Source organism: Amblyomma maculatum, chromosome 4 (genome assembly GCF_055883805.1).
Source record: "Amblyomma maculatum isolate TAMU_Amacu chromosome 4, ASM5588380v1, whole genome shotgun sequence".
NCBI lineage: Eukaryota > Metazoa > Arthropoda > Arachnida > Ixodida > Ixodidae > Amblyomma > Amblyomma maculatum.
Window position 1 is genome coordinate 56,504,422 of NC_139347.1, and position 24,598 is coordinate 56,529,019.

General features: G+C 43.0%; 1 protein-coding gene across 1 annotated transcript in view; it reads left to right on the top strand.

Annotated features, from left to right (window-relative positions):
• LOC146191112 (sialin-like) overlaps nucleotides 1-24,413 on the top strand; it is a 43,912-nt gene extending 19,499 nt beyond the window's left edge. Inside the window, exons 5-10 of the mRNA XM_084601591.1 lie at nucleotides 6,535-6,665; nucleotides 7,330-7,479; nucleotides 7,997-8,129; nucleotides 16,031-16,186; nucleotides 16,690-16,775; nucleotides 17,438-24,413. Of these exons, the coding sequence (XP_084457717.1) occupies nucleotides 6,535-6,665; nucleotides 7,330-7,479; nucleotides 7,997-8,129; nucleotides 16,031-16,186; nucleotides 16,690-16,775; nucleotides 17,438-17,701 (920 nt within the window). The 3' untranslated portion in view covers nucleotides 17,702-24,413. The remainder of the gene's footprint in view (nucleotides 1-6,534; nucleotides 6,666-7,329; nucleotides 7,480-7,996; nucleotides 8,130-16,030; nucleotides 16,187-16,689; nucleotides 16,776-17,437) is intronic.
• The last annotated feature ends 185 nt before the right edge of the window (nucleotides 24,414-24,598 follow it).

Here is a 24,598-nt window from a genome sequence, read left to right on the forward strand (position 1 = left end):
CATACAGTTTTGCAAATTTCTCGAACTCGGCACTGACAAATTGGGGACCATTGTCTGTCACCACACACTCGGGAATGCTATGTCTCGCAAAAATGCTTTTCATTCGGCTTATCACGGTAGCAGACTTTGTTGACGGAAGAATGGCAATCTCTGGGTATCGCGAAAGATAGTCTACTACGACAAGATATTGCTGTCCCTGAATTTGAAACAGATCGACCCCTACTCTCTCCCAAGGAAAAGAGAGCGTTGGCGATGCAATCATCGGTTCGATCTGTTCTGGCGCATGCCTCGCGCAAACGCTGCACTGTTTCACGAATGACGCTATCTCAGTGCTAAGTCCCGGCCACCAGACAGAACCTTTAGCCACACTGCGGCATCGCGAGATGCCTTGGTGACCGTCATGCAGTTTGCTTAGCGCTTCCTTGCGAAGGGTCTGAGGAATGATAAGCCTCATACCTTTGAGCAGAAACCCGTTCACCAAAGTAATGCATGCACGTTCCTGCCAGTATGGCAGAAGATAACAGGGAACATTTTGTTTCCTGGGCCACCCTTTTTTGCACACTGTGCGCAAGCTTCGACACACTTCGTCTTTTGCTTGACCTTCTTTTACTCTTTTCAAGAAATCGTCGCCTGTTTCTAAACCCAGTAAACAAGCGTTCGAGTAAGCGGTTACTTCTGAGACAGTTAAACAGCTTTCCACTTTCGTACGAGCTAACGGCGAACGTGAAAGAGTATCAGCAGTGGTTAGCGATTTGCCTGGTACATATAATACAGAAAAACTGTATCGCATCAGGCGCAGACGAAAACGTTGAATTCTTGGCGGCATAGCATCGATTGCCATGTGACCCAACAGCGACACCAAGGGCTTGTGGTCAGTTTCAAAAACAACTTCCAGACCACGTATATACTCATCAAACCTTTCCGCTGCCCACGTCAACGCCAGCGCCTCCTTTTCGATCTGGGAGTACCGTTGCTCGGTTTTGGTGAGCGAACGAGAAGCGAATGCAACTGGTCTACGTTGCCCGTCTTTTTGCTTTTGAAACAAAACTGCTCCCAGACCAAAAGACGATGCGTCGGCTGAAAGAGTGGTTTGTAGTGAAGCGTCGTACAAAGCCCTGCATTGCGCTGAACAAATGAGCGCTTTGAGTTCTTGGAACGCTTTTTCCTGATTGCTGTCCCAGACCCAGTCCCTATCCTTGTGCAAAAGAACACGCATGGGAGCAGTCACTTGGGCTAAATGTGGCAGGAAGCGGCCCAAATGATTCGCCATGCCCAAAATGCTTCTAAGCTCAGTAACGTTTCTGGGTGCTCTCAAATCTTTTATAGCACTGACCTTCGCTGGATCAAGATGAATACCTTCCTCATTCAAAATGTGACCCAAAAAACGCACTTGTCTAACCCCGAATAAGCATTTCTCTTTGTTTAATGTCACATTTGCCCTTGCTAGGCGTGTGATCACGTTACTTAAACGCTCATCGTGTTGAGCTTTGCTTTCGCCAAACACTAGGACATCGTCCATGAGATTAACGACCCCCGGCAGGCCACCTAGTATCTCAGACATTCTCTTTTGGAAGTACTCCGGAGCGGAGGTAATTCCAAAGGGTAGTCGCGTGAAACAGTATCTACCGAAGGGTGTTAAGAACGTGGTTAGCTCTTCCGAGTCTTTACTAAGTCGCACCTGGTGGAAGCCTGAGTTGGCATCGAGCTTTGAAAACCATTTCGCTCCCGACAGTGACCCTAGAGCTTGATCCACAGTTGGTAACGTAAATCGCTCTCGAACTACGCATTTGTTCAATTTAGTGAGGTCTACGCAAACTCTCAGGTCTCCTGAGGGCTTCACTACCGGAACTATTCCGGCGCACCATTCGGTGGGCCCATCCACTTTCCTGATTATGCCTAAACGCTCCATTTTATCTATTTCGCGCTTCAGGGACTCCCTCAGGGGAATTGGTACCCTGCGTGGAGCGCTTATGGCATGCGGGATAGCGCCAGCTTGTAGCCTGATGATGTACTGCCCTGGCATCGTACCTAGACCGCGGAACATTTCTGGAAAACGCGTCTCGTACTGCAGGTTTCCCGACTCGACCGCGTCTGCAAATTTCACGATACCTAAGACCTCAAGTGCAGGTAATCCTAGAAGGACGTCGCGTAACTGACTGACAACGTAGCATGTTTGATACACAGTTTTCTCTTTCCATGCGATCTCTGCTACGAATTTGCCTAGTACGTTAAGCTTACTGCCTCCTGCACCTAGCAAGATTTCATCGGTTTTTACCAGTCGGGACGGTAATCCCGGAAACGTTGCTGGTAATACTGACACTTCAGCACCTGAGTCAACCTTTGCAAAAATGGGCACAGAATTAATGCGCACCTGAACAAATCGCGCTTTTCTGCATGCATCTATTGATCCCACGAAAGTCTCTCCAGTTTCCTGGTTGACCGCTGAGACGCGTAGCTCTCCAGTTTCCTCGTTGACCGCTGAGACGCGTACCTTTCGTTGAGCGGAAGCCGTTGCTTTCTTCAAGCAGGCCTTTGCGAAATGTCCCTTCTTGCCACAGTGAAGACACTTAGCAGCTCTGGCTGGGCACATTGTCCTGGGGTGGGCGTCGCCACTGCAGAAAGGACACCGCACCTCCGGCGTTCGTTGCCCATGCTGCCGCACCTCCGGCGTTCGTTGCCCATGCAGACGTCCCTTGTGCCTCTGTTGAACCACCGCGTCCACATTGGGGTCCTGGTCACGAATTTCCGATGACTGATGGCTGTGCTGTCCTCGTAGAGTACTTTGCTGCTGTTGGACGCTTTCCTTTAAGCGAGCCTTCGACAGCGCCGAAGCCAGCGTTAGCTGAGAATCCATTTGCAAAGCTTCCGAGAGCTTTGCGTCGCGGAGCCCGACAACCAGTCTGTCTCGGATCATTCATTCTTTTAGTTCACCGTAGTCGCAACGTTCCGCCAAGCCGTGTAGCGCAGTGACAAACTGGTCTACCGACTCTCCTGGCATTTGTACGCGTCTGTGAAAACAGGCGCTTTCGTACACGATGTTCCTCTCTTTTACAAAGTGCCCGTCGAACTTTTTCTTTACGGTTTCATAGTTCTTGGCGTCTTCGTCAGATAGTGAAAACATCTTGAATATGTCACGAGCTTGCCTCCCCATTGTGTACAACAGCGTTCGTACCTGAGCCTCCCCGGAGCATTCGTTGAGTCCCGTTGCATATCGGAAGTCGTCGAAATGTTCGATCCACGCCGGCCACTCTGACGTGCGGTCAAAGTCTAGCGGTGGCGGTTGCTGCAGTCCATGCAGCCGCATTGAAGGCGTCTTCGACATCGTGGATGTAAGGTGCCTGGCTCAGTGCGAAGATTCTTGACCATCTGACATCATGTCGTAGACGGCCACTTCTGACACCATGTCGTGTTAGCCCAGGCAGGGGGGGCGCCGTTGCACCCGCGCCGGAACGCTGCCAGAGAAAGCAGTCCAGACACCGAGCTCCCAAGCGACGAAATGAACCCCCGTTTATTCTCGCACTCCGCTTTTATACACTTGCGCCACACTTGCGCCACAGATACACTAGCGCCACTATCGCAGTCGCAGCTGCCAGCCAAGCCAAGCCAAACCAAAACAGATGATAACAGCACACTGTTGACTGGTTTGAAAGACGCAAACTTGTGCTGACGAGTGGATTGATTAACAGCCCGCCGTGTTGCGGTATCTTCCGCGATGCTGTTGGCGAATGAGAGTTATGAACACTCTAAAGTGCGAACCTTCGCACGCATGCTCACACCACCACACACCACTCCTGAACTGCAACGAGGCTTTCCGCCTGTGATCTGGGTGGGCATCACCTGCTGCTGGAGGGTTGGCTATATGCCCCAATCACATTCGCTATATAATGTAGAAATTACATGTGTTTGTTAAAAATATTTAAGATTAGTTTGATATAGCCAATAATTCGTAATATTCATGATCGTTATATCGAAGTTGACTGTAATTCATTCTGAGAATTTTAGCTTAAGTAGAATAAATGCCTGCATGTTTGAGTATCATTTCTGCAGTTTGTTTTGTTATTCCAAATGGGATTAGGATCGGCTTTATTTGATAGGGCGCTGCCCTTTTTATTGATAGAAATAAAGGATTTAGGTTACAATATACCTCTCGACCTTAAAGGCAATGTAGTGAACATAGTTTCCAACCTTTCATCGAGCTGGCCCATTAATTGAATAGGAAACAACAAATTCATCATACAATGAGGATTTAGTATCGCATTCAATGCAACTCAGGGGTGACAGTATGAGCAAGTAGTTAGATCTGAGTATGATATGGCATATTTCATCATACTTAAATCAGTCAAAATTTCTGCAGCATGAAGTGAAGAAAGAAAAGCACTGCTCGAACCCTAAGCCCTGTGATATGCATGCATTGGCTGACACGCATGTTGAAATCCATATAAATTCGCACTATTTGTATGCATTGATCTCAGTATCTGTGACGATTGCGACTTGTGAGCTGTTGTCTACTACGACTTTATGCACAATTTTTAATCCCCTCTGTTTTAGTAGAAGAGTAATGGAACCATCCCAGGTAGCCCGTTGAGAACTTTCACCATCACTACAGCAAAAAGAAAAAGAGAGAAAAACAGCATAGACTCACTTGAAAGGAAACTTCTCTCATAGTAAAAAGAAAAATAAGGAGCCATCCACTGTGTTCTATCTGACTATATCTCATAGAATGCTTAGTTTGCTTATATAGATCCTAAGTTCACGTGAGATTGCTGCATTCAATGGAGGTTCTGCGCACCTTATGAATCCCACAGCATCACACTTAAGTAGAATTAAAAAAAAATGAAATAATATTTTCAAAAACTGTTTGCATGAAACACTGTGCAAACGTTTCCATTTCGTGCAGTGCGGTGGCAGCGCCCAACAATGGCACCGTCACACATTGCACGTGTGTACAGGAGCCATCTTCAACAGGCCAGTTTTCACTCCTACGCTTAAACTCGTCCTACTGACAGTGCCTTCTCTCAATATTAGCAGAATGATAAAAGCAGGTGACTCAAGGTGCAAAATCATGAATGGTGTTCATTCCCTCAGGCCTAAGAGATGGCATTGCGAGTGAAGTTCGTTTGAAGGCACCTTTTTTGGAATGGCACTGCTGTGTACAGTATGGTCCACTGTTAAAGGAAACGAGAGATTGTGTGACCTAAACACTTTGCAAAGCACTGCCGCCGACCAGTGGTAAGAATGGACGGCACCAAGTGCATGTTCGGAAAGAGTAGTCAGCCGTGCTTACTGCACAGGCACTGTGTATGATCGTTTGTTGCTAGGTCTCGCTGGAATGTTTTGTAAAGCGTAGCAGCAACGCGGCCTAATGTTCCCTTTAAGAGTGGACCATACTGTACAGTGTGCACCTTTGTTTAATTCTCTCTAAATTAGGTTGCACAAGACATAGTATAAAACAAATCGGACCACAAAATTCCACCTCTGTGTAAAATTTGAGCATGAACAAACTAGTAGTTTAGCTAAGAGAAGCGAAGAGATGCAGCTGTCTGCTTTTAGACTGGTGGTTGTGTCTGTCAGTGGCTGTTGTCCTTTTGTCGCCTTATAGTGGAGCAAAGGCATGCTGAGGAGTCAAATCGTTGTGTGTGATATGTCACTGTATGACTTGCATAATTGTTGAAGAGCTGATTGTTTGGGATTGGAAAGAGTGTGACTGTGTGGTGTTTGCAAGAAATTTCAAAACATGTGGCCAAAAAAAAGAAAAAAAGAAAACCTCACTGTGATTTGGGATTACAGCCGTATTTTCACATTTATCATTTCATATTTCATGCACTCCGGAATAAAAAAAAATTATTTTTAAGGAAGTTCGTGTTTTGTGCACACTGCACACCTAGCATAAAGGAAAAAAAAGATGGATTAGTAAGTGCAGCATAATGTTTAAATCAGAATCAGAAAATTTAACCAGAGTTTAACTCCTCTCAAACTGATAAAGACGTGCAAAAGCACTGTTTAGTATAGTTTTGCTTGGCAGTTTAACACTGAGAGACTGGCACAGGGTTCGGAAAACTGTTAAATGTCTTCAGTTGCAAATGGTGAATTCGTTTATTGAAAAGGAAAGGTGCAGTATCTGTCGAGGTAACAAAAAGCACAGTATTTATTTGTTTCAATTTTTAGTGTATGTCTTCACTTACTTTTAATACATATAATTGCAGGTGTATGTGTGGTTGATTCCAACTCCTAGTGCAAACTAGTCTCCACCTTGACTAGCAGATGAATCCTAAAAAGTGAAATGGTATGATACCACACAAAGAAAGGTTGCGTCTCACATTTTGATAAAAAGTCGCATGGTATTTTGGACATACAAGCTTTAGACGATTTTTCTAGGCTCTGAACCTGCAGATTAGTGCTTTCGCACTAAAAACAAACTTTGCAGCATTTCATCATGTCGCATGCATTAGTTTTGAGTCTCCAGTTAAAAGTGCAGCATTGCTGTATGCCTTTATCGTTTTGTATGCAAGTATCTTGTTCACTTTTATGTTTCAGGTTTGATTGGTGTAGTGTGGTTTGTGTTCTGGGCACTATTGGTCTACAACAGTCCACAGGAACACCCACGCATTAGCGATGAGGAGCGCATCTACATTGAAACCAACCAGGGTGAAGAACAGACACGAGAGGTAAGTCAAGTTTCCTTTAATAGCACTAATGCTCAGTTATGTTTGCACAGCAAATTATCTTGTGTAGGTTTTACCCACTGAGAAATTTGCACTTAATGATGGCTGACATCATCATCATCATCATTATACAGGGTATACCCACTGCAAGGTGAAGGCCTCTGCCATATTCCTCCAATTAGCCCGGTCCTGGGCTAGCTGCATCCACTTGACCCCTCTTAACCTCATCCGCTCATCTAACTTACTCTCGCCCCCTGCTACGCTTTCCTTTCCTTCGAGTCCAATTTGTTACCCTTAGCGACGATCGGTTATGCTCTCTTTGCACTACATGCCCTGTCCTTGTCCATTTTTTCTTCTTGATTTCTACTAGAATGTCATTAACCTGACTTATTTCTCTGATCCGCTCTGTATGCTTCCTATCTCTTAATGTTACACCTACCATTTTCCGCACCATAGCTCTGATGATATAAATGAGAGAGTTTGAAATGAGACCTCCTTGTCACCCCATTTCGTGTGGCTGAGTAAACACATCACCCATAGAAGTGCTTGAGCATTGAAAGCGCTTGGGCCTTTTCACGTGTTTTCAGTGCAGTCAAGTGTAGGCTTTCGAGTGCAGTTTTTTTTTTTTTTTTGCTCAGTGTGGGTTTTTGGGCATTAACTCTCGTAGAAACTGCCCATACCGTGGCGTGCGGTGTTGACCTCGGTGCCGTTCTGGGCGCTGATGGTGACCCACTTCGGCCAGAACTGGGGCTTTTACACGCTTCTTACCGAGCTTCCCAGCTATCTCAAGAACATCCTGCACTTCGACATCAAGAAGGTGCGTACGTTTATATTGTGACTTTGGGAGTTGCAGCCAAAATTTTTCTTCGGAGGTGTTGGCTTGTGAGCACGACCAGTGACTACTTTTTCCACTTTTTCAATGTTGATGTACATTTAGTAAAAGAAGTGTGTTTGTAGCATTCTTAATCTGAACTGCTGTTCTTAGTTTCATTTAATGGGATAACTTCGATCGGCCATAGCCAGTTTTGGTCACATGATAAATAAAGAGAAATTTCACTGAGGTTGAGTTCACCCCTTAGAGCTTGCTCGTCCCGTAGAGCCAGTTAAACCCTGTTAAGCGTTAAAGACATTATAGGGAACCACAGTTGTTGCAAACGTAGACATTACAGCATACATTGTTTGCGGTGCAATTCGTGGCTATTTATTTAGCATTTGTTATGTGCTGAATGCATGAAAAATAGTCTACAGTGCCAGTGCATTTTTGTTTGGCACTCATAGTAGCAATGTTTTGTTCTTCTGGAGGCTGTGTAAAACGTCACTATGCCATGCTGCAGAATGGGTTCCTCTCGGCTCTGCCGTACCTCCTTGGAACATTCTCCAGCTGGGGGGCTGGATATTTAGCCGATCACGTCCGGCGGAAGGACCTTTTCTCGACCAGCATCATTAGAAAATTCTTCAACTCTGTCTGTAAGTGGTGTATCTTGTGGACAAAATACTCTTCGTGTAGCTTGCCAATGCAACCCAAGGATATTGTTAGTAATGCACTTATTGGTGCATTTGTGCTTGCCTATTCCATGCTGCTGGAATTTCCAACAGAGGAGAAACTTTTAATTGAGGAGCATTCAACAAGTTATCTACCTGGGTATTAAACAGAATTGTCTGAGAAAATGGTGCTTGCTATTGTTCAGTGTATGACCCCTCTTGATTTCAAGTCAGCCATTGCACTTCGCATCTGATGATCAGATAGATGCCTTCAGAATAGATGGGCATCAGCAGCTATCTTCTTTCTGCTCTTTTGATTGCATTATTGTCATGTTGCCCATGTAGAAATATTTTTTACGTTACTAAAATTGAAGTAACCACTGGGATATATTGCTAGACTGTAGGCTAAACTTGACGAAGTCACTTTCCCTGATAGCAGCTTTTGATTTGGTAGACCTGTGAGCCAGCACATTGTTGTGCAGTAATGGCACACTTTTTCCAGCAACTAACTTCCCATACCATGCTTCTTCTCTTTAACTCCCATATGCAATTCCTTCATTATTGGAGTAACAATGCTTCCAGCGAATGCTGTCTTGTGGGGCATGCATTTTAGTAATAAAACGTCATCTGTATCCCAAAATGCTGTTGCCGCAGTTTTCTAGACTGACTGCTGTGCATGAAATTCCTTTGAAATTCGTTAACCCTTGCGTTTCCATGGCATGGACCTGCATTTAGTCTTCTTATTAGGGTTCAGGCCCCATGTTCCACTATGTGCAGTCTTTTGAGAATAGAAGCAACTCGGATTTTATTTAAAAGTGTATAAATGCTCTTAGTTAAATTGTTGATGACATGTCTTTTGCTCAGGTGTCATCGTTTGTAGTACTCATGGGGAACTGACCTTTGACGTCATCAAAACAAAATTGAGTGTTGTTATATTGACTGTTGTAGTAACCTTGATCGTTCATCTTTCATATAGAAATATAGAAAAAATTGAAGCCACAAATGAACAGAAGTAATTTTAAAAACTGGTGAAACATTAACAGTGGCTATGAAAGTGTAGATCCAAACCTGTTTCGTGGGCTTGATGCGTGAAATCATGTCATTGCTGGGTGCCAGGCTTGTGCAAGCCCCTAGGTTTTTGCTTTTTATCTCCAAGGCCAGCTTCACCACATCACTCGCTCAGGAAGTAATAATAAGAAAAGATAATTTCTCCACTATTACCGGTCTCTTTCACTGGAGCTTTTTGTAGCGCGTGTGTTTTTCTCAAATTCTTCTTTCGGACCTGACATGGCTTTGGTGCACAACATTTTGTGTATATCTATTTTAGCCACATCAAGAGGAAATCTGCCATACATAATCTTGAGAGTATGCAAATGTCAAGGTTCTAGAGCAATCAGTAGTATATTTAGGACTCAAAATTGTTTTAAATATTCAAGCATAGCCACTGAAGATAATGCACTGGATGCAAATTGCCTAAAAAAAGAAAATGAAGTAGAACCCCTTTATAGTAACGTCACTGGGACTGGCAAAAATCTTTACTATACCAGGGTCTTTACTATATCAGTGGTTGGTGATAACATGGTCCTGAAGCTGCTGTCTAGTAACTAAATGGCTACTTACTGAACATGCATTGTTGCTTAATGAAAAAAAAAAAAAGGCCACCCCGCCAGGGTGGCGCAGTGGTTAGAGCGCTCGACTACTGTTCCCCAAGGATGAGGGATCGAATCCCAGCCTCGACGGCCGCTTTTTGATGTAGGCGAAAAGTAAGGTGCTCATGTGCTGTGCGATGTCAGTGCACATTAATGAACCCCAGGTGGTCGAAATTTCCAGAGTCCTCCGCTACGGCGTCTCTCATAGCCTGAGTCATTTCGGGACATTAAACCCCACAACCAAAACCAAAACCCACCCGAAACAAAACAAAACAAAACAAAAAGCTCTCAAATACCTTCAGTCTCTCTTTTATCATCTCTTCGTCTGACTTTTTCATTTATAAGATTTTTTGTTTACATCTTGTGGAAGTACTCCTTAAGCATGAGGGCAACGTGGCTTTGAATACAACTGAGTTTGACTTCATGTAGAAACCAAAGTGTTGCATGAACACAGTGTCATCTTCTGCTGTTTCTGTCAGTAAGAAGGCAATATAGATGAGAAATGCGCGCGGCAGTCAAGTGCTGCAAAACCACACATGCTGCGCCTCCAGTTCTGCCTCGTGCTGCACAGTGCTGCGAATGTTCTGTCGTTTCTTCCCTTCCCTATTTCTCGCTGCAATTTTACTCTTCTTTACTTTCTGAACGGATTGCGCCGCCTTCTTTCCTTGCTTGTAGACAGCTTTTTCTTTTTTCCTATGCGCTGCCTGCTTTCCCTCACGGCTTTAAGGCTTACGTAAAGTTGGCTTCTCCTGAATACTGCTAAGCCCAGTGGTAAAACCATTTAAACGAACACTTTTTTTAATTGTTTCTGCTTCGCTATTCTACGTAGCGCGCGTCTGGCGATGTCATTTCGTGGGAAGGCGTCGCCGCGGCCAGACGCACCTTACTATTACCGATTATTATCAAAAATGTCTTTAGTATAAAGGGGGAAAATGTACAGTCGTTTATGGAAGATGAACTGGGACTTCTGTTTCGCTTTACTATATCCAAGTTAGATTGCAGCGGTGGCGTAGCGGTAGAACATCCGCCTCGCATGCAAGAGGACCGGGGTTCAAATCCCGGTGCCGCGCAATTCTCCACCGGATGACAAAAAAAAAAAAAAAAAAATCCGCGTGTCGATGGAATTGCATATACAGGTTTGGGGTGCGACCTGATGCCGGTGAACACCTCCGGCAACGCACTCCCTCACCAGAACAGGAGTTGGCCACCCTGGTGCAGTAATTGGCCACAACCTCCTATGATAAGCTCCATAAAACCCCGGCCCTCAGTCACCAGCGGCTGCGGAACAACTGACCACGGCGGCGGTCAGACCTGTGACGCAGCAGGGGGTGCTAAGAAAGCCTGGCTCCGCTGGACAGGCCGCCATTGGAAACTGACCCTGGCAACGTTTAATGCTAGAACCCTAGCTAGTGAAGCTAGTTTAGCAGTGCTGTTAGAGGAACTAGAGGGCATGAAATGGGATGTCATAGGGCTTAGTGAGGTTAGGAGGCCGAATGAGGCATATACTGTACTGAAGGATGGGCATGTACTGTGTTATCGAGGTTTACCAGAGAGGCGACAACTAGGAGTAGGTTTCCTTGTCAATAAGTATATAGCGGGTAATATAGATGAATTCTATAGTATTAATGAGAGGGTTGCAGGCATCGTAATTAGGCTTAATAAGCGGTATAAACTGAAGGTTGTACAGGCCTATGCACCTACATGTAGTTATGATGACCAGGCAGTTGAAAGCTTCTATGAAGATGTAGAATCGGCAATGCGAAAAGTAAAGACGCAGTATACTGTACTAATGGGCGACTTCAATGCCAAGGTAGGGAAAAAACAGGCAGGAGGCAAGGCAGTAGGTGACTATGGCATTGGTTCTAGGAATAGCAGGGGGGAGTTACTAGTTGAGTTTGCAGAGCGCAATAACTTACGAATCATGAATACCTTCTTCAGCAAACGGAAGAACCGAAAATGGACATGGAAAAGTCCTAACGGAGAGACTAAAAATGAAATCGACTTCATAATGTGTTCAACCCCCGCCATTGTGCAGGATGTAGAGGTAATCGGGAAAGTTCGATGTAGTGACCACAGGATGGTGAGGTCCCGAATTAGCCTAAATCTGAAGAAGGAACGCAATAGATTAGTAAGAAAGAAACCCATCAACGAATTAGCGGTGAGGAGGAGGGCAGAAGAGTTCAGGATCTCGATACAGAATAGGTATTCAGCTCTAACTGAGGATGGCGACATTACCCTAGAGGCAAGGAACAATAATTTCAGAGATATCATTACTGAGTGCGCGGTAGAAGTAGGCGGTAGGATAGTTAGAGAGGATACCGGTAAGCTGTCTAAGGAGACGAAAGATTTGATTAAGAAACGGCAGAGTATGAAAGCTTCCAATCCAACAGACCAGATCGAATTGGCCGAGATATCAAAGCTAATCAATAAGCGCAAGGTGGCCGATATAAGGAAGTATAACATGGAGAAAATTGAGCATGCTGTAAAGAACGGGGGAAGCCTTAAAGCGGTAAAGAAGAAATTGGGCATAGGCAAAAACCAGATGTATGCGATAAGGGACAAGGCGGGCAACGTCATCACTAATATGGACAAGATAGTCAAAGTAGCCGAGGAGTTCTATACAGATCTCTACAGTAGCCAAAGTAGTCAGGACCGTAATGAGATTGGCGGTGGGGAAAAACAGTCAGATGTTCCACCAGTGACGAAGGACGAGGTCAAGAAAGCACTAGAAACTATGAAAAGGGGGAAATCAGCTGGAGAGGATCAGATAACTACAGATTTGCTGAAGGACGGGGGGGATATCGTGCTAGAAAAACTGGCCACCCTGTATACGCAGTGCCTGGTGTCATCGACGGTACCGGAAGCATGGAAGAATGCAAACATTATCCTCATTCACAAGAAAGGGGACTCTAAGGACCTTAAAAATTACAGACCAATCAGCTTACTGTCTGTTACGTATAAGGTATTTACTAAGGTAATCGCTAATAGAATCAGGACAACCTTAGACTGCAATCAAGCAAAGGATCAAGCAGGGTTTCGGAAACGGTACTCTACTATCGATCATATCCATACCATCAATCAGGTGATAGAAAAATGCGCGGAATATAACCAGCCCTTATACATAGCATTCATTGATTACGAAAAAGCATTTGACTCAGTTGAAACCTCGGCGGTGATGCACGCATTGCGAAATCAGGGGGTAGACGAGCCATACGTGAAAGTGCTGGAAGATATATATAGTGGCTGCACAGCAACCATAGTTCTGCATAAAGAAAGTAACAAAATTCCCATAAAGAAAGGTGTTAGGCAAGGAGACACAATCTCCCCAGTACTATTCACAGCTTGTTTAGAGGAAGTATTCAGAGACTTGGAATGGGAGCAGTTAGGGATAAGGCTAGATGGAGAATACCTCAGTAATCTGCGATTTGCTGATGACATTGCCTTGCTAAGCAACTCGGGAGATGAACTGCAAATAATGATTGATGACCTAGACAGGAAAAGTAGAAAGGTAGGCTTGAAAATCAATATGCAGAAGACTAAGGTAATGTTCAACAGCCTCGGGAAGGAACAGGAGTTTACATTAGGTAGCGAAATACTGGAAGTAGTAGGCGAATATATCTACTTAGGACAGGTAGTAACCGCAGATCCGGACCATGAAAAGGAAATAACAAGAAGAATAAGATTGGGATGGAGCGCATTTGGCAAGCACTCGCAGATTATGACTAGCAGCTTACCGGTATCGCTCAAGAGGAAAGTATACAACAGTTGCATCTTGCCTGCACTCACCTATGGGGCTGAAACGTGGAGGCTAACCAAGAGAGTTCTACTTAAGTTGAGGACAACCCAGAGGGCTATGGAACGAAAAATGGTAGGGGTAACATTAAGAGATAGAAAGCGTGCAGAGTGGGTCAGAGAAATAACTCAAGTTAACGACATTCTAGTGGAAATTAAGAAGAAGAAATGGACATGGGCAGGACATGTAGTGCGAAGAGAGGATAACCGATGGTCGCTGAGGGTAACAAACTGGATTCCAAGGGAAGGAAAGCGTAGCAGGGGGCGGCAGAAAGTTAGGTGGGCGGATGAGATTAAGAAGTTCGCAGGGGTCAAGTGGATGCAGCTAGCACAGAACCGGGTTAAGTGGAGAGATATGGGAGAGGCCTTCGCCCTGCAGTGGGTATAATCAGGCTGATGATGATGATGATGATATCCAAGTTTACTATAGCGAGGTTCTACTACCCAGTCTTAGAGAGTAGAGTGCTGGGGACAAGAAAAATCGTTTTGCACTGCTCTGTCATGCTTACTGCCATGGCAACAAGCACGTGCTGCTTTTTACTTCGGTACGCATGGCATTTTGTCTTTGAACTAAAACAAATTTGGAAAGAGGAAATCGAACTCTATAAGTCAGGGGTCTTAAACTCATTCTGTTATGCGGGGCACATTGAGGAAATTCTGTCTGTGGCAGGCCAGGAGTTGGAAAAGAGCATAAATAACAGTAGAAACAAATGACTATCAGCAATAAAAAAACAAGAAATAGAATAAACAATTAAAAGGACATACATCTCGTTTTCACACCATGAACCGGACAGTCTCCGCCTTAGGATGACTTGGAGATGGCTGTGGAAAGGGCACAACATTTAATACTACAGTCACCTATTATCAAAACAAAAAATGTATTCTTGGAGATGAGAGAGAGAGCGAGTTTTTCGCCACCTCGCTATTGAAAGCATCTGAAATTCACGCAAGTTAAAGGTTCCAGTGCCGCTCTTCTTTTCTATAAAGAATGCATACTGCCTTGGTACGAGGCCTTTTAGTTGATTTTAGTTGGAAAAAACGAATTTGGTGACAAAGCTGACTCGCAAAGCTGGCTTTCAAAAGAAAGACTGAAAATTTTGGAGCCGATGGACTGCATCACGCAGCTTCTCAAGCTGCATTATTATTAAGGAAACAATGTTTTTGAGAAGCACGTCCCCATGGTAACACTGAGAACCGTGCCATCTGAAACATCTGATTCATGAGCTTGGGAATCTCAAAATCATGGCCTCCACTTTTTGACACATGTTTTTCTGGAGATACTTTGACAGCTTGCACGAATGGGGGCTGGCTATTCCATTATCCCTTTCAGATGTTTTATACACTTGCATTTGTTGCAGACGTATGCTCTGGCAACTGCCATTTTTTTCTTTTCATGCTAATTTAGCATCCTCTAATTATAATAATTTTAATGCACTTATGCCTACAAGCGAATGTAGAAAAATATATTTTGTAAAATAGTAACCTTAGTGGCGCATATTCGCCATTTTGATTGCTGGTTTCTCCACCTGAACTAATTTTTCTTTGTCTGGATTTCTTGCGTCACATGCATCTTAAAAAAATAGAATGATTACAGAAATCCCTACTGTGTCTATTTCATAGATCCTGATGTGTTAGTACATATTTACAGTTTTTGACTATTTTGACAGTTTGTAATTAACTTTCTATGTGCTTGTAACAAATTAACCATTGGCATTTTTGAACCAAACATTGGACTAATTTGAAACCTGAGCATACTTATTTAAGCCAAAAATGACTCCCTTTTTATTGAAATTATAAATGGTGCCTGAAAGGGTTAGTGTACTTTTTGGAACAAAAACTTCAATTGTTAATAGAAAGGTGCATCATCACCATGTGTAGTAATTATCCTGTCTTGGACTTGAGGTTCTAATGACACTCTAACTCCTTCACCTTCTTTGCAGACTTCCAGTGCATTCGTCAGTATGAACTATACTACTACCACTACAACTACTACTGCTACTGCGTGCGTCACAAATAACCTTCTCCGTGTGACACTGATGGTATATACAGGGGTAAACAACTTAAAAAATACCCTTCACACCAATGGCTGATAAAGTAACAGAGTACATGAGCAGTGCTTGTATCGTGTACAGAAGCGATGCTAGTGGTGACATAATGTACTAATGCTGCACATGGTCAATGACAACATGCTTCCAACTCTGCTGTTCTGTTTTCTATGGCAGCAACCGTAACGCTGTTGTAAACGTCAAATGCCTAACATAATCCAGTTGTTTTTGTGCGCCATATGCCAAAATGCTCAGAATAGTACCTGAGAGATAAACAGGCAGTGACAGTTTACTGCTGCCTCTCCTCCCACCACTGTTACTGATGTTGTTTTCTATAACACAGACCTAGTTGCGCTTTTAATTTTTCTTCTTTGATTTCTTTTTCTTTATATGTATGCAGCATTCTTTGGAACTGCCATCTGCCTCTTCGCTGTGACCTTCGCTGGCTGCAACGGGGTCCTGAATGTCGTTCTCCTGACTGTGGCCATGGGTGTCAACGCATTTTCCTTCTCGGGCTACATGGTCACACATGTTGACATGTCCCCAGACTTTGCAGGTGTGATAGAATTTATTTCTGGGCTCTTAGGAAAAAAGAATGCAAGTGATGCACTAGCATTGGCTGCCAACTGTTTAAACCTAAGAGGAGGATGTTATGCAAATACTATACATATTTCGCAACAATAGTAGTAGCGTTGCACTGCAAGTATTGTGAGCCTTAGAACAGACTATTTTATCAAGGGGTGTTGAAGAAAAACAGAAAAAAATACCTAGCAGTGTGTAACGGGCAGATACATAATGTCATGATATTGGAGGTCTTTGAGATCATGTGACTGTCTGCTGTATTGGAGCATTTGGACACACATTCTTAGGGGAACAAAAACTGAAACTATCACGACTATCCAGTCGATAGGTACAGATAGGATCAAGAGAAAGCCTCGGTTTAGTTGCCGCCTGTCAGGGCCCTTCAACGGCTGCAATACGTGCGCATGACACTTTTTTCTTTTACCTCCATCTCACAATCGTTTTTGTGCACTTCAGAGAAATTATTTCTGCTTTCAGGCACGCTGATGGGAATGACAAATGCTTTTGCCAACTTTGCTGGATTTCTGGCACCTCTTGCTGTAGGGAGTTTGACAAACAATAATGTGAGTTTGTTCATTCATGGCTTTATGAGATTGCTCTAGACGTGTAGCCAGGATTTTTTCGTTGAAAGGGGAGCCGACGTACTTTTTTCTTTTAAGTCTTGAAGACTTGGTTGGGGGGAACGTGCTTCATTTGTAATAAAGCACAGCGTACTCATGCATGTGAACTTCCAGTGGGGAATGAAATCAATAATACAGTGCGTATGCGCCTGTTAGCTGCGGTTCTTCGTTTGGTAAACAATAAACGAGATCACACGGACTCGTCAAGGAAGGGAAGCAACCGCAAGACACCAACCACCGAGAAAATGTGAAGCACAAAAAAGATAGTATTTTTTTTTCTCTCCCTTTCATGTTGTAGTTTCTGAACCAATTTTAGAGAAAGCCATGTTCGTGGTGAAAATTTATTCCTTTAGACCGAGCATCCCTATGCTATGAACTGCCATACAAAAGGTGTGGGAAATCACAGTGGTATGCACAGATCATGGAGAGGCAGTGCAAGCAGAACGACACAAATCTTTGACTGGGATTTTTTTTGGAGATATATAATGCAGTGTGCAACAACATCAAAGAGCATTAAATTTCAGTCAGCGTGCTAAATTTTACGAAATGATACCTAAGAATGTTGTCTGGGTTTAACACTCCTGCATGTTCTGGCTTTTTCGCAGGAAACAATCGCCCAGTGGAGCATTGTTTTCTACATCGCAGCTGGTGTGTACGTGTTCACGGGCCTAGTCTTCGTGCTCTGCGGATCAGCTGAGCTGCAGCCGTGGGGGCTGTATGCACAGACGTGTGGCGGCAACTTCGCAGGTCCACTGGGTACGCTGGGAACAGGAAACCTTTCTGCCAGCACTCCTTACCAGGCCACTCACGATGATGGCACACCTGAAAGCCCAAAGTCAGATGATGCCTTCCCCACCGAGGCTTACTGATTTGTTCGTTACTTGACGTGCTGTATGGCCATTTAGGTGGGGGGGGGGGGGGGTGAAATTTAAAACAGTCCCATGCTATGATTGTGGCTACTTGCTTACAGTGTATGAATAGGCCTAGAATTCTCCCCTGTGTTACTGCCTCTCACACTATACAATTTACCTTTGTTCTTAGAGCCTGGTACTTTATTTTTATGGCTAAGCACTGAAGAGGCGCTGGCAAGGTGATTTGAAAGGCTGCTTCGAGGCATGCAGTAAGGTACAGTGCAGGAGATGCAGAAACACAATTTAGTCTGCAATTGACACTGCTTGAGTAATCTCATGCATTCCTTTTGCAAGTGCTAAATAGGAAGCATTAGCATCAGAATGTCATTCCAGGTATGACACAGCAGTGATTGTGAAGTACGCTTTCAATTGAATGAAGCATGCTAAATTCGTTGCATCTGGGTTTTGCCGCAAAGTAAGGTCTGGGATGAAGCCATGTAATCTGTCACATTTCAAAGGGTACGCCGCGGCAAAATTTTGGCAGCTCTTGTTCTAGCTTCAGTCGTGTGAAATTTAAAGCTGACTTTTCTATTCTGAAGGACTATGAAAACTCACCTACCACATTACTTAAATCGCAGTTTTCATTTTCCTCATTGTGTAGCTCATTCTGGCAACAAAAAAATTCTGCGCCTCGCTGTGGTGGTGCAGTGATAAGACGCCCGACTACTGTGCCGGAGTACCCAGGTTTGATCCTGACCGCCGGCAGCAGCGTTTCGATGGAGGCGAAACGGAGTGGCGCCCATGTGCTGTGTGATGTCAGCACACAATGCTCCCCAGGTGGTTGAAATTACTCTGTAGCCCTCCACTACAGCTCCTCTTTCTCTCTTTCTATTTTTACTCCCACCTTCCTCCCTTCCCATATGGTGAGGTTCAGGTGTCCACAGAACAAGTGTGACAGATACTTCGCCTTTCCTTTCCTGTGAACCAATTTTTATTATGTTATCATTCTGTTGATCTAGTGTAAAAAATATTGTAGCCTGATATAATGAATCTGTAATAATTAAGAAAATTTTGTCAGATGATCTGATGCCTACAATCATAAAGCAAAACATCTGTATCTGCTGCTGATGCTTCTCAAGCAAACAACACATAAAATAACTCAATGTCAGTGTCGAGATTTCACACTGATTGAGAGTCCAATCTGTTTCATTCAACAGCAAACAAAATGCTTATTTTCTGTTCTTGTTTCTGGATCCTAGATGTAAAAAGCCTGTTGCAGCTCCCTTATTGAATGTGGAACCAGTTAAGGGCAACTCCGGAGGTTTTTCGACATTCTAATATTCTGGTAAAAATTTTACTGTAGGTTGCCCTCTCCGCCCTGACGCATTCTACCAAATTTGGGCACCGTGCGATTATTAATTCCCACGAAATACGATTTTAAAATGTGCTGTTTTAGTGGCTTCAGCTGAGACGATTTTTGCTGGCAACACTGTGTTTGTGACGTCACAAACAGTACACACACGTTACTGCCCACTCCCCGCATGGTCAATAAATTTTGAGGTCTGTATTTGGCTATCCCAGACATTTTATGTACTCCATCGTGATTTCCATATTTTATTTCGACCATCCAACGCGCATGCGAGTGTTTTTCAAATACTATATGTGACGTCACCGTTTCGTCGACTGGAACGTTGTTTCTGGCCATGAAAGCAGTTTCGGTTTCTGTTTGCTGTTTTTCGTTTTTAAATATAGTTCTGCTCGTAACTTTGAAAAAAGGTTTTTTGTGTTGAAGTCAGAATGCATTAAGGAATGTAATGCAATCAAAAACTGAAAATGATAAAGAAACGACCGAAGTTGCCCTTTAACAGACTCCTACAAATTGACTTAAACTGAGTGAAAAAATAGCTTTGCAGTCTTTTAAACATGTCTGCAGGAGACAAGCGAACAGGTTATGACTATTACAAATGATGAAAGTTTTGTATCTTTTCTTGCAGTGCATGAAGGCTGATGTGCCTAATGTATACTAACCGACACAAATGGTGTCTGTTGCACCATTGGAATTTTTTAGGCGAGCACCATTCAACGTCACAGACAGTACATTAAGTTTCTATTCCTTTTTGTGCACAGCAGTACTAATTGTTAGGCAGGTTGACAACTCATTCTTGGAAGTTCACAGCAGACAGCACAAAAGGAGAGGCAGCAGATCGGGCCTGCCTTTTGGGTTCTGTGTTCCTATTCAAAGTGTTTCCATCTAACTTTCATTTCTTCCTAACATCGCGTCCATTTATCGTTTTTATCACAACAGCGTTACAGGCCCCATCTTGCTGAAAATCCAGTATGTGTGTTGTCCGCAAAAAAAATCGCAAATATGCCATTGGCAGGTGGCACTTGGCAGGTGGTACTTGGTCTTGCTTCGATTGGTTGACAGGCTGAGTGATGCAAGGGAGTTGGCAGGAGCTGCCAACCCTCGGCTGTTCCTTTCGGCAGTTCTTTCGAAGATGAGAGGGGGAGATGGAAATTGAGCCACGGACCCTCGCATCTCGAGTCAGACACGCTACCTCTAGGCATGTTCGTGCGGCTTGGTTAAAGTGAGGCTTTATATTTATGTCGGGCGGTCTTGCACATAGCGTGGTAGCTCATGCTTATGCTGATAAATATGCGTGAAGGCACAAATTAAGGGATTATTGATTAAGCGAATAGCAAATTGTAGGTACGCAAACGAGGGTCCGCAACCAAGGGTAGCGGCAGGCAGATGGGGCCCATTAACGCTGTACCCTTAAAGGCAGAGCTTATAAGTGTCTGCAATATTTTTCTTAGTCATATATACATCTTGATCTGTGTTAATAATTTCACATTGTTAATGCAGTAATTTTCTGACACCATTTTCGAATTGATGCAGCTTCACTGTTGGCTTTGTTGGTGTTTTTTTATCTACTTCTGTCATGGGGAACCTCCTCCATGTGCTATCTAGTCCAATTTAGAACTGTCTTATTTTTTGTGGCGAACTTACAATTTTTGCGCATTATACTTTGCACCACCTTTGCTAAGCAAGTGGGCGCTTCAGTTGCCAAGTTGTGTACTTTGTTGTTTGGTGTTTGAATGCAAACTTGTTACAATGGGCGGGAAAGCATTAAGCATTGTTTCAATCTATAATCTATTAATGGATCTCTATGCCTCTACCTCTGCATGCAGCAGATGGCCTGGGAGGAAATATTTTATGTTTTATGCTTCATTATTTCCCAGGTTGAAGCTGTTATGTGCGCGCATACATGTTTACGCAGTTCGCACATTTGGTTGAACTGCTGCTGTTTGCCATATACTACTGTTTTTCCCTTAATGGATTATAAAACTAGTAGTATATTACTTGTTGTGTAGTTCTAGCTCGTGTAAAACTGTACTGAATGGTGTGATGTAGTATTGGCACTGCTATTAGGAGTGAAAAAATGTAACACTAGCTAAACTTGATGTTCAAGTCCAAAGAGTGTTTTTAGTTTAATGCATTGCATCAATGTCGCTGTGAAAAAGAGCATGAAAATCACAAGGTAATTTCTTTTGCATGTGCTATTGCTCTTTTCTTTGTTGTTTTCCGGCATTCCACTTTATTATATGCACATAGAGGATAAATTTTCGCTTGCCATACCTGCACAGAATTTGTTTCGTAAAATGCAAGATGTGGCTGCAGAGTGTTGGGATTGCCTGCTGAAATTGTTATGCATGTCAAATTCAGAATAGAAGGCACAGTTAATTTTATTTCTGCTGATTTAATGGCAATTTTTATTTGTTTAGCATGTTTTCAATATGCTAATGCAGTCTTACACTGACTCTGTTGCTTCTCTAGGTCATCAGAACACAAGGCATGAAGTTACTCATTTTTTTCTGCTCACTTTGCATTTGTGTCGAAGAAGCAATGTTAGACGCTTATGACAGGTTTACTAATTTAGGCAGCTGTGATGTTTCAAAAGCCCTGGAGTCTCCGTGTTCTAATACTCACTAATAATAACTAATTCTAATAATACTAATTCGATTGGCCATGCCCACTGCAGTCCTACATATACTTTCTTTTTTCTCAAAGGGGCCGTGCGACATTAGGTACACTTATGGTCTTTATTCTTTGTATGCATAGTATGGCGCCCAACGATGTCGCTGAGGTTGTAATATTAAATATTTTAATCTCCTCCAGAAATACTCAATATGAGGCGATGACATTGAAACACAACGGCAATTTCTGCCACCGAAAAAGAGGTGGCTGCCAGATTGGGAGTTCACTTTCTGATTTGGTTCAGCGACCAGATTTAACTCCGTTAACTAAAATATTTAACTAAAATATGATGTGCACGACTGCTGCAAGCATTTTGCCCGGGGCAAAATCTGAAACGAACGTACGGAAGCGAGCAAGAACTGAGGAGGACAATACCAGGGACGACGCTTTACATTTGGTTTCAAACATTTGCGAAGGCAAGCGTAGCATGCTGTTAAAACTGCACCGAGAAGTCAACAGAATGCTAGTGAAAAGGCTGATTTTTTTTTCTTATTTAAAGGAAACCAGTCTCGACACGCATTAACCAATAATGTGAAGGGGAAGGCTGAATAAAAGGTAAGGTTCGGGCAGCGCCGATGTGCCTTCCAATCCCACCGACAAAGAAAATTTCGGAGGAGCTCCCTTTGTTGAGTTTGTCGCCCTTGCCATGTACATATGGAACATGCGAGAAATGGCGACTTCGTCAAAACTCGTGGCTGTGGCCTTCCCTGGCAAGGCAACAGCTGCATGCAAGCCTCTGCTCCAGATGTGGAAGGTGTGGTTCTGATTGGTAGAGCCAAATCTTAGCACTGGGGGTTGAAATTGGTGAGTGAAACCAATTTTCGTCTTATCTTCTTCTTCTTCCTTTTTTTTTTTTTTTTTGAATTTCTGAAATAGTAACTTTTGCTTGCGTGCTTCGATTTCAATAATTCTTTTTGCTCTAGTGTTGGGATCACATAAAGGATCTATTTAATCAGAATAATTGGCAGTGATTAAAACGTTGCCATGCCCCTTTGAGTTCGCTGATATAGTGGTGATACAATTTTGTTTCTTTCAATGTTTCGTCTATATATAGCATATATACTCAATTATATTTACCTTTCTCGTAAGTAGTCCACAAACAAGCAAATTGCCAGAAGAGAAAGGCGAGAAACTATTTCTGGGGGATTGAGGCCACGTGTTGAAATTTGGAGGTGCTTTTCATTGCCTGTCTACGCAATACACAATTGCAAATTGCGCTTTTGGTGCATATGTTGCAGACTAATTCACTTTTTTTGCCACTCTCGTGATCAGTTATCCTTCATGTCTAACAGTAGAATTTAATTTGTATTTATGAGACTTTATTTTTTTGCCTTTTTAGAGTTTCTTTTCAACTTTTCATATTGTTTTTTTTTTTTTTGATGACTGTTGCATAGCACAGCAGTGCATCCTTGTTGTTTGTGCTGATCTGAAATTGTTGGTCACCAAGCATTAGATTTTATCCGTTTTTTGGTTGCTTTGTCTCAGAACATGCTGAAAAATTTTTGTGTTACTTGTTCTACTCATTTTGCTCGTTACTACAGTTTCGCTCATATTCTGTGTACAAATGACGCTGATGTATTACATTTTCTGAAATTAGGGACAACAATGTCAGTTAGTTGGTTTTTGGTAAAGGACAGCATAGTGCTATAATTGGTATAACTGGATATACGACTCAGTAATGCGGTACCAAATGACCACCTCCCATCATTTGAGTTGACCTGCTGTCATAGCGTTATGTTAACTGCCTTTTAGCTGCTAGCATGTGCCTGTTAGATGTCGCGGCAGGCGCAAAGTGGTCGACTGCAACGCTATTATAACAGGTTAGTAACACTGGTTGCAGGACGTCTGCTGTAGGGAATTTATTGTAGCTTTGTATTTGAGATGTATCTAGCTATAATGCAAAAGTATGCACGCAAAGATAAAATAAGACCAATACAGAATGCCTACTTCAACTGGCACTTACTGTGGAAAAGGTATTCAATATAAGAACTAGCAACTTGTTACATATATGATTGTGTTGAACTTTACATATTTGCAGTGCGCAATAGTTGATTAGTACTATGTGCTTTCTTCCTTTATTCTATCTTCGTTTGCGTATGCTTGTTCCAGTTAGTTTCCTAATGTATATGGCATTGCAGACCCTATCACTATTGGCAGCACTGTGAAGCCCTGTTGTTGCTGAAGTTAAGCTCGCATCACGGGCTTTACATCGTTAAACTCTTAATTGGTGTTTGTTACGTCGTCTGTCTTGTACCACACGGGCTAGCTGTCCTGCTGGTGTAGCATTTTATTAGGTGTATGGCTTGTGTATAGTGCTAACATATTACTATGGAATGACAGTGTGTTACCTACAGTTTTCTTCAAAAGTTGGAGCATATTTTCGTACGTTTTTGGCTGGTTGGAATCCTATACACAAAGTACAATATGACGACCAATCTTGCTATGGCAATCATAATACTAGTAGAATTCCATTTTTAATATACTATGATTAGCGTCTACTTAGTGTCATTTTCTGCATACTTGTATTTTGGATTATGTTCTTTGAATGCCATTGTTGCATGCAGGTTACATTTGTCTTCTTAGGATGGTTTTAAACTGCCTGACAGCACATTTTTGTATGTTACTTAATTTCATTTGTTTCTTGTGCTTTTTATGCATTTGTTTTCTGTGATAAAGTTACATAAACACTTCTGTGCGTTTGGTTGTTTGATTTAGCAATACCAATTTTTAGCACCATGGTTTGTTGCAAGAAATGCATTTGGTAAGTGAATGTCGATGTATGCTGCAAAAGTTGTAGACACCTAAGGGTGCGCTTATTGCTTAACGCATGACGACTAGCCATGCATGCACAGCATGATGGCAAGCCATATATGCAC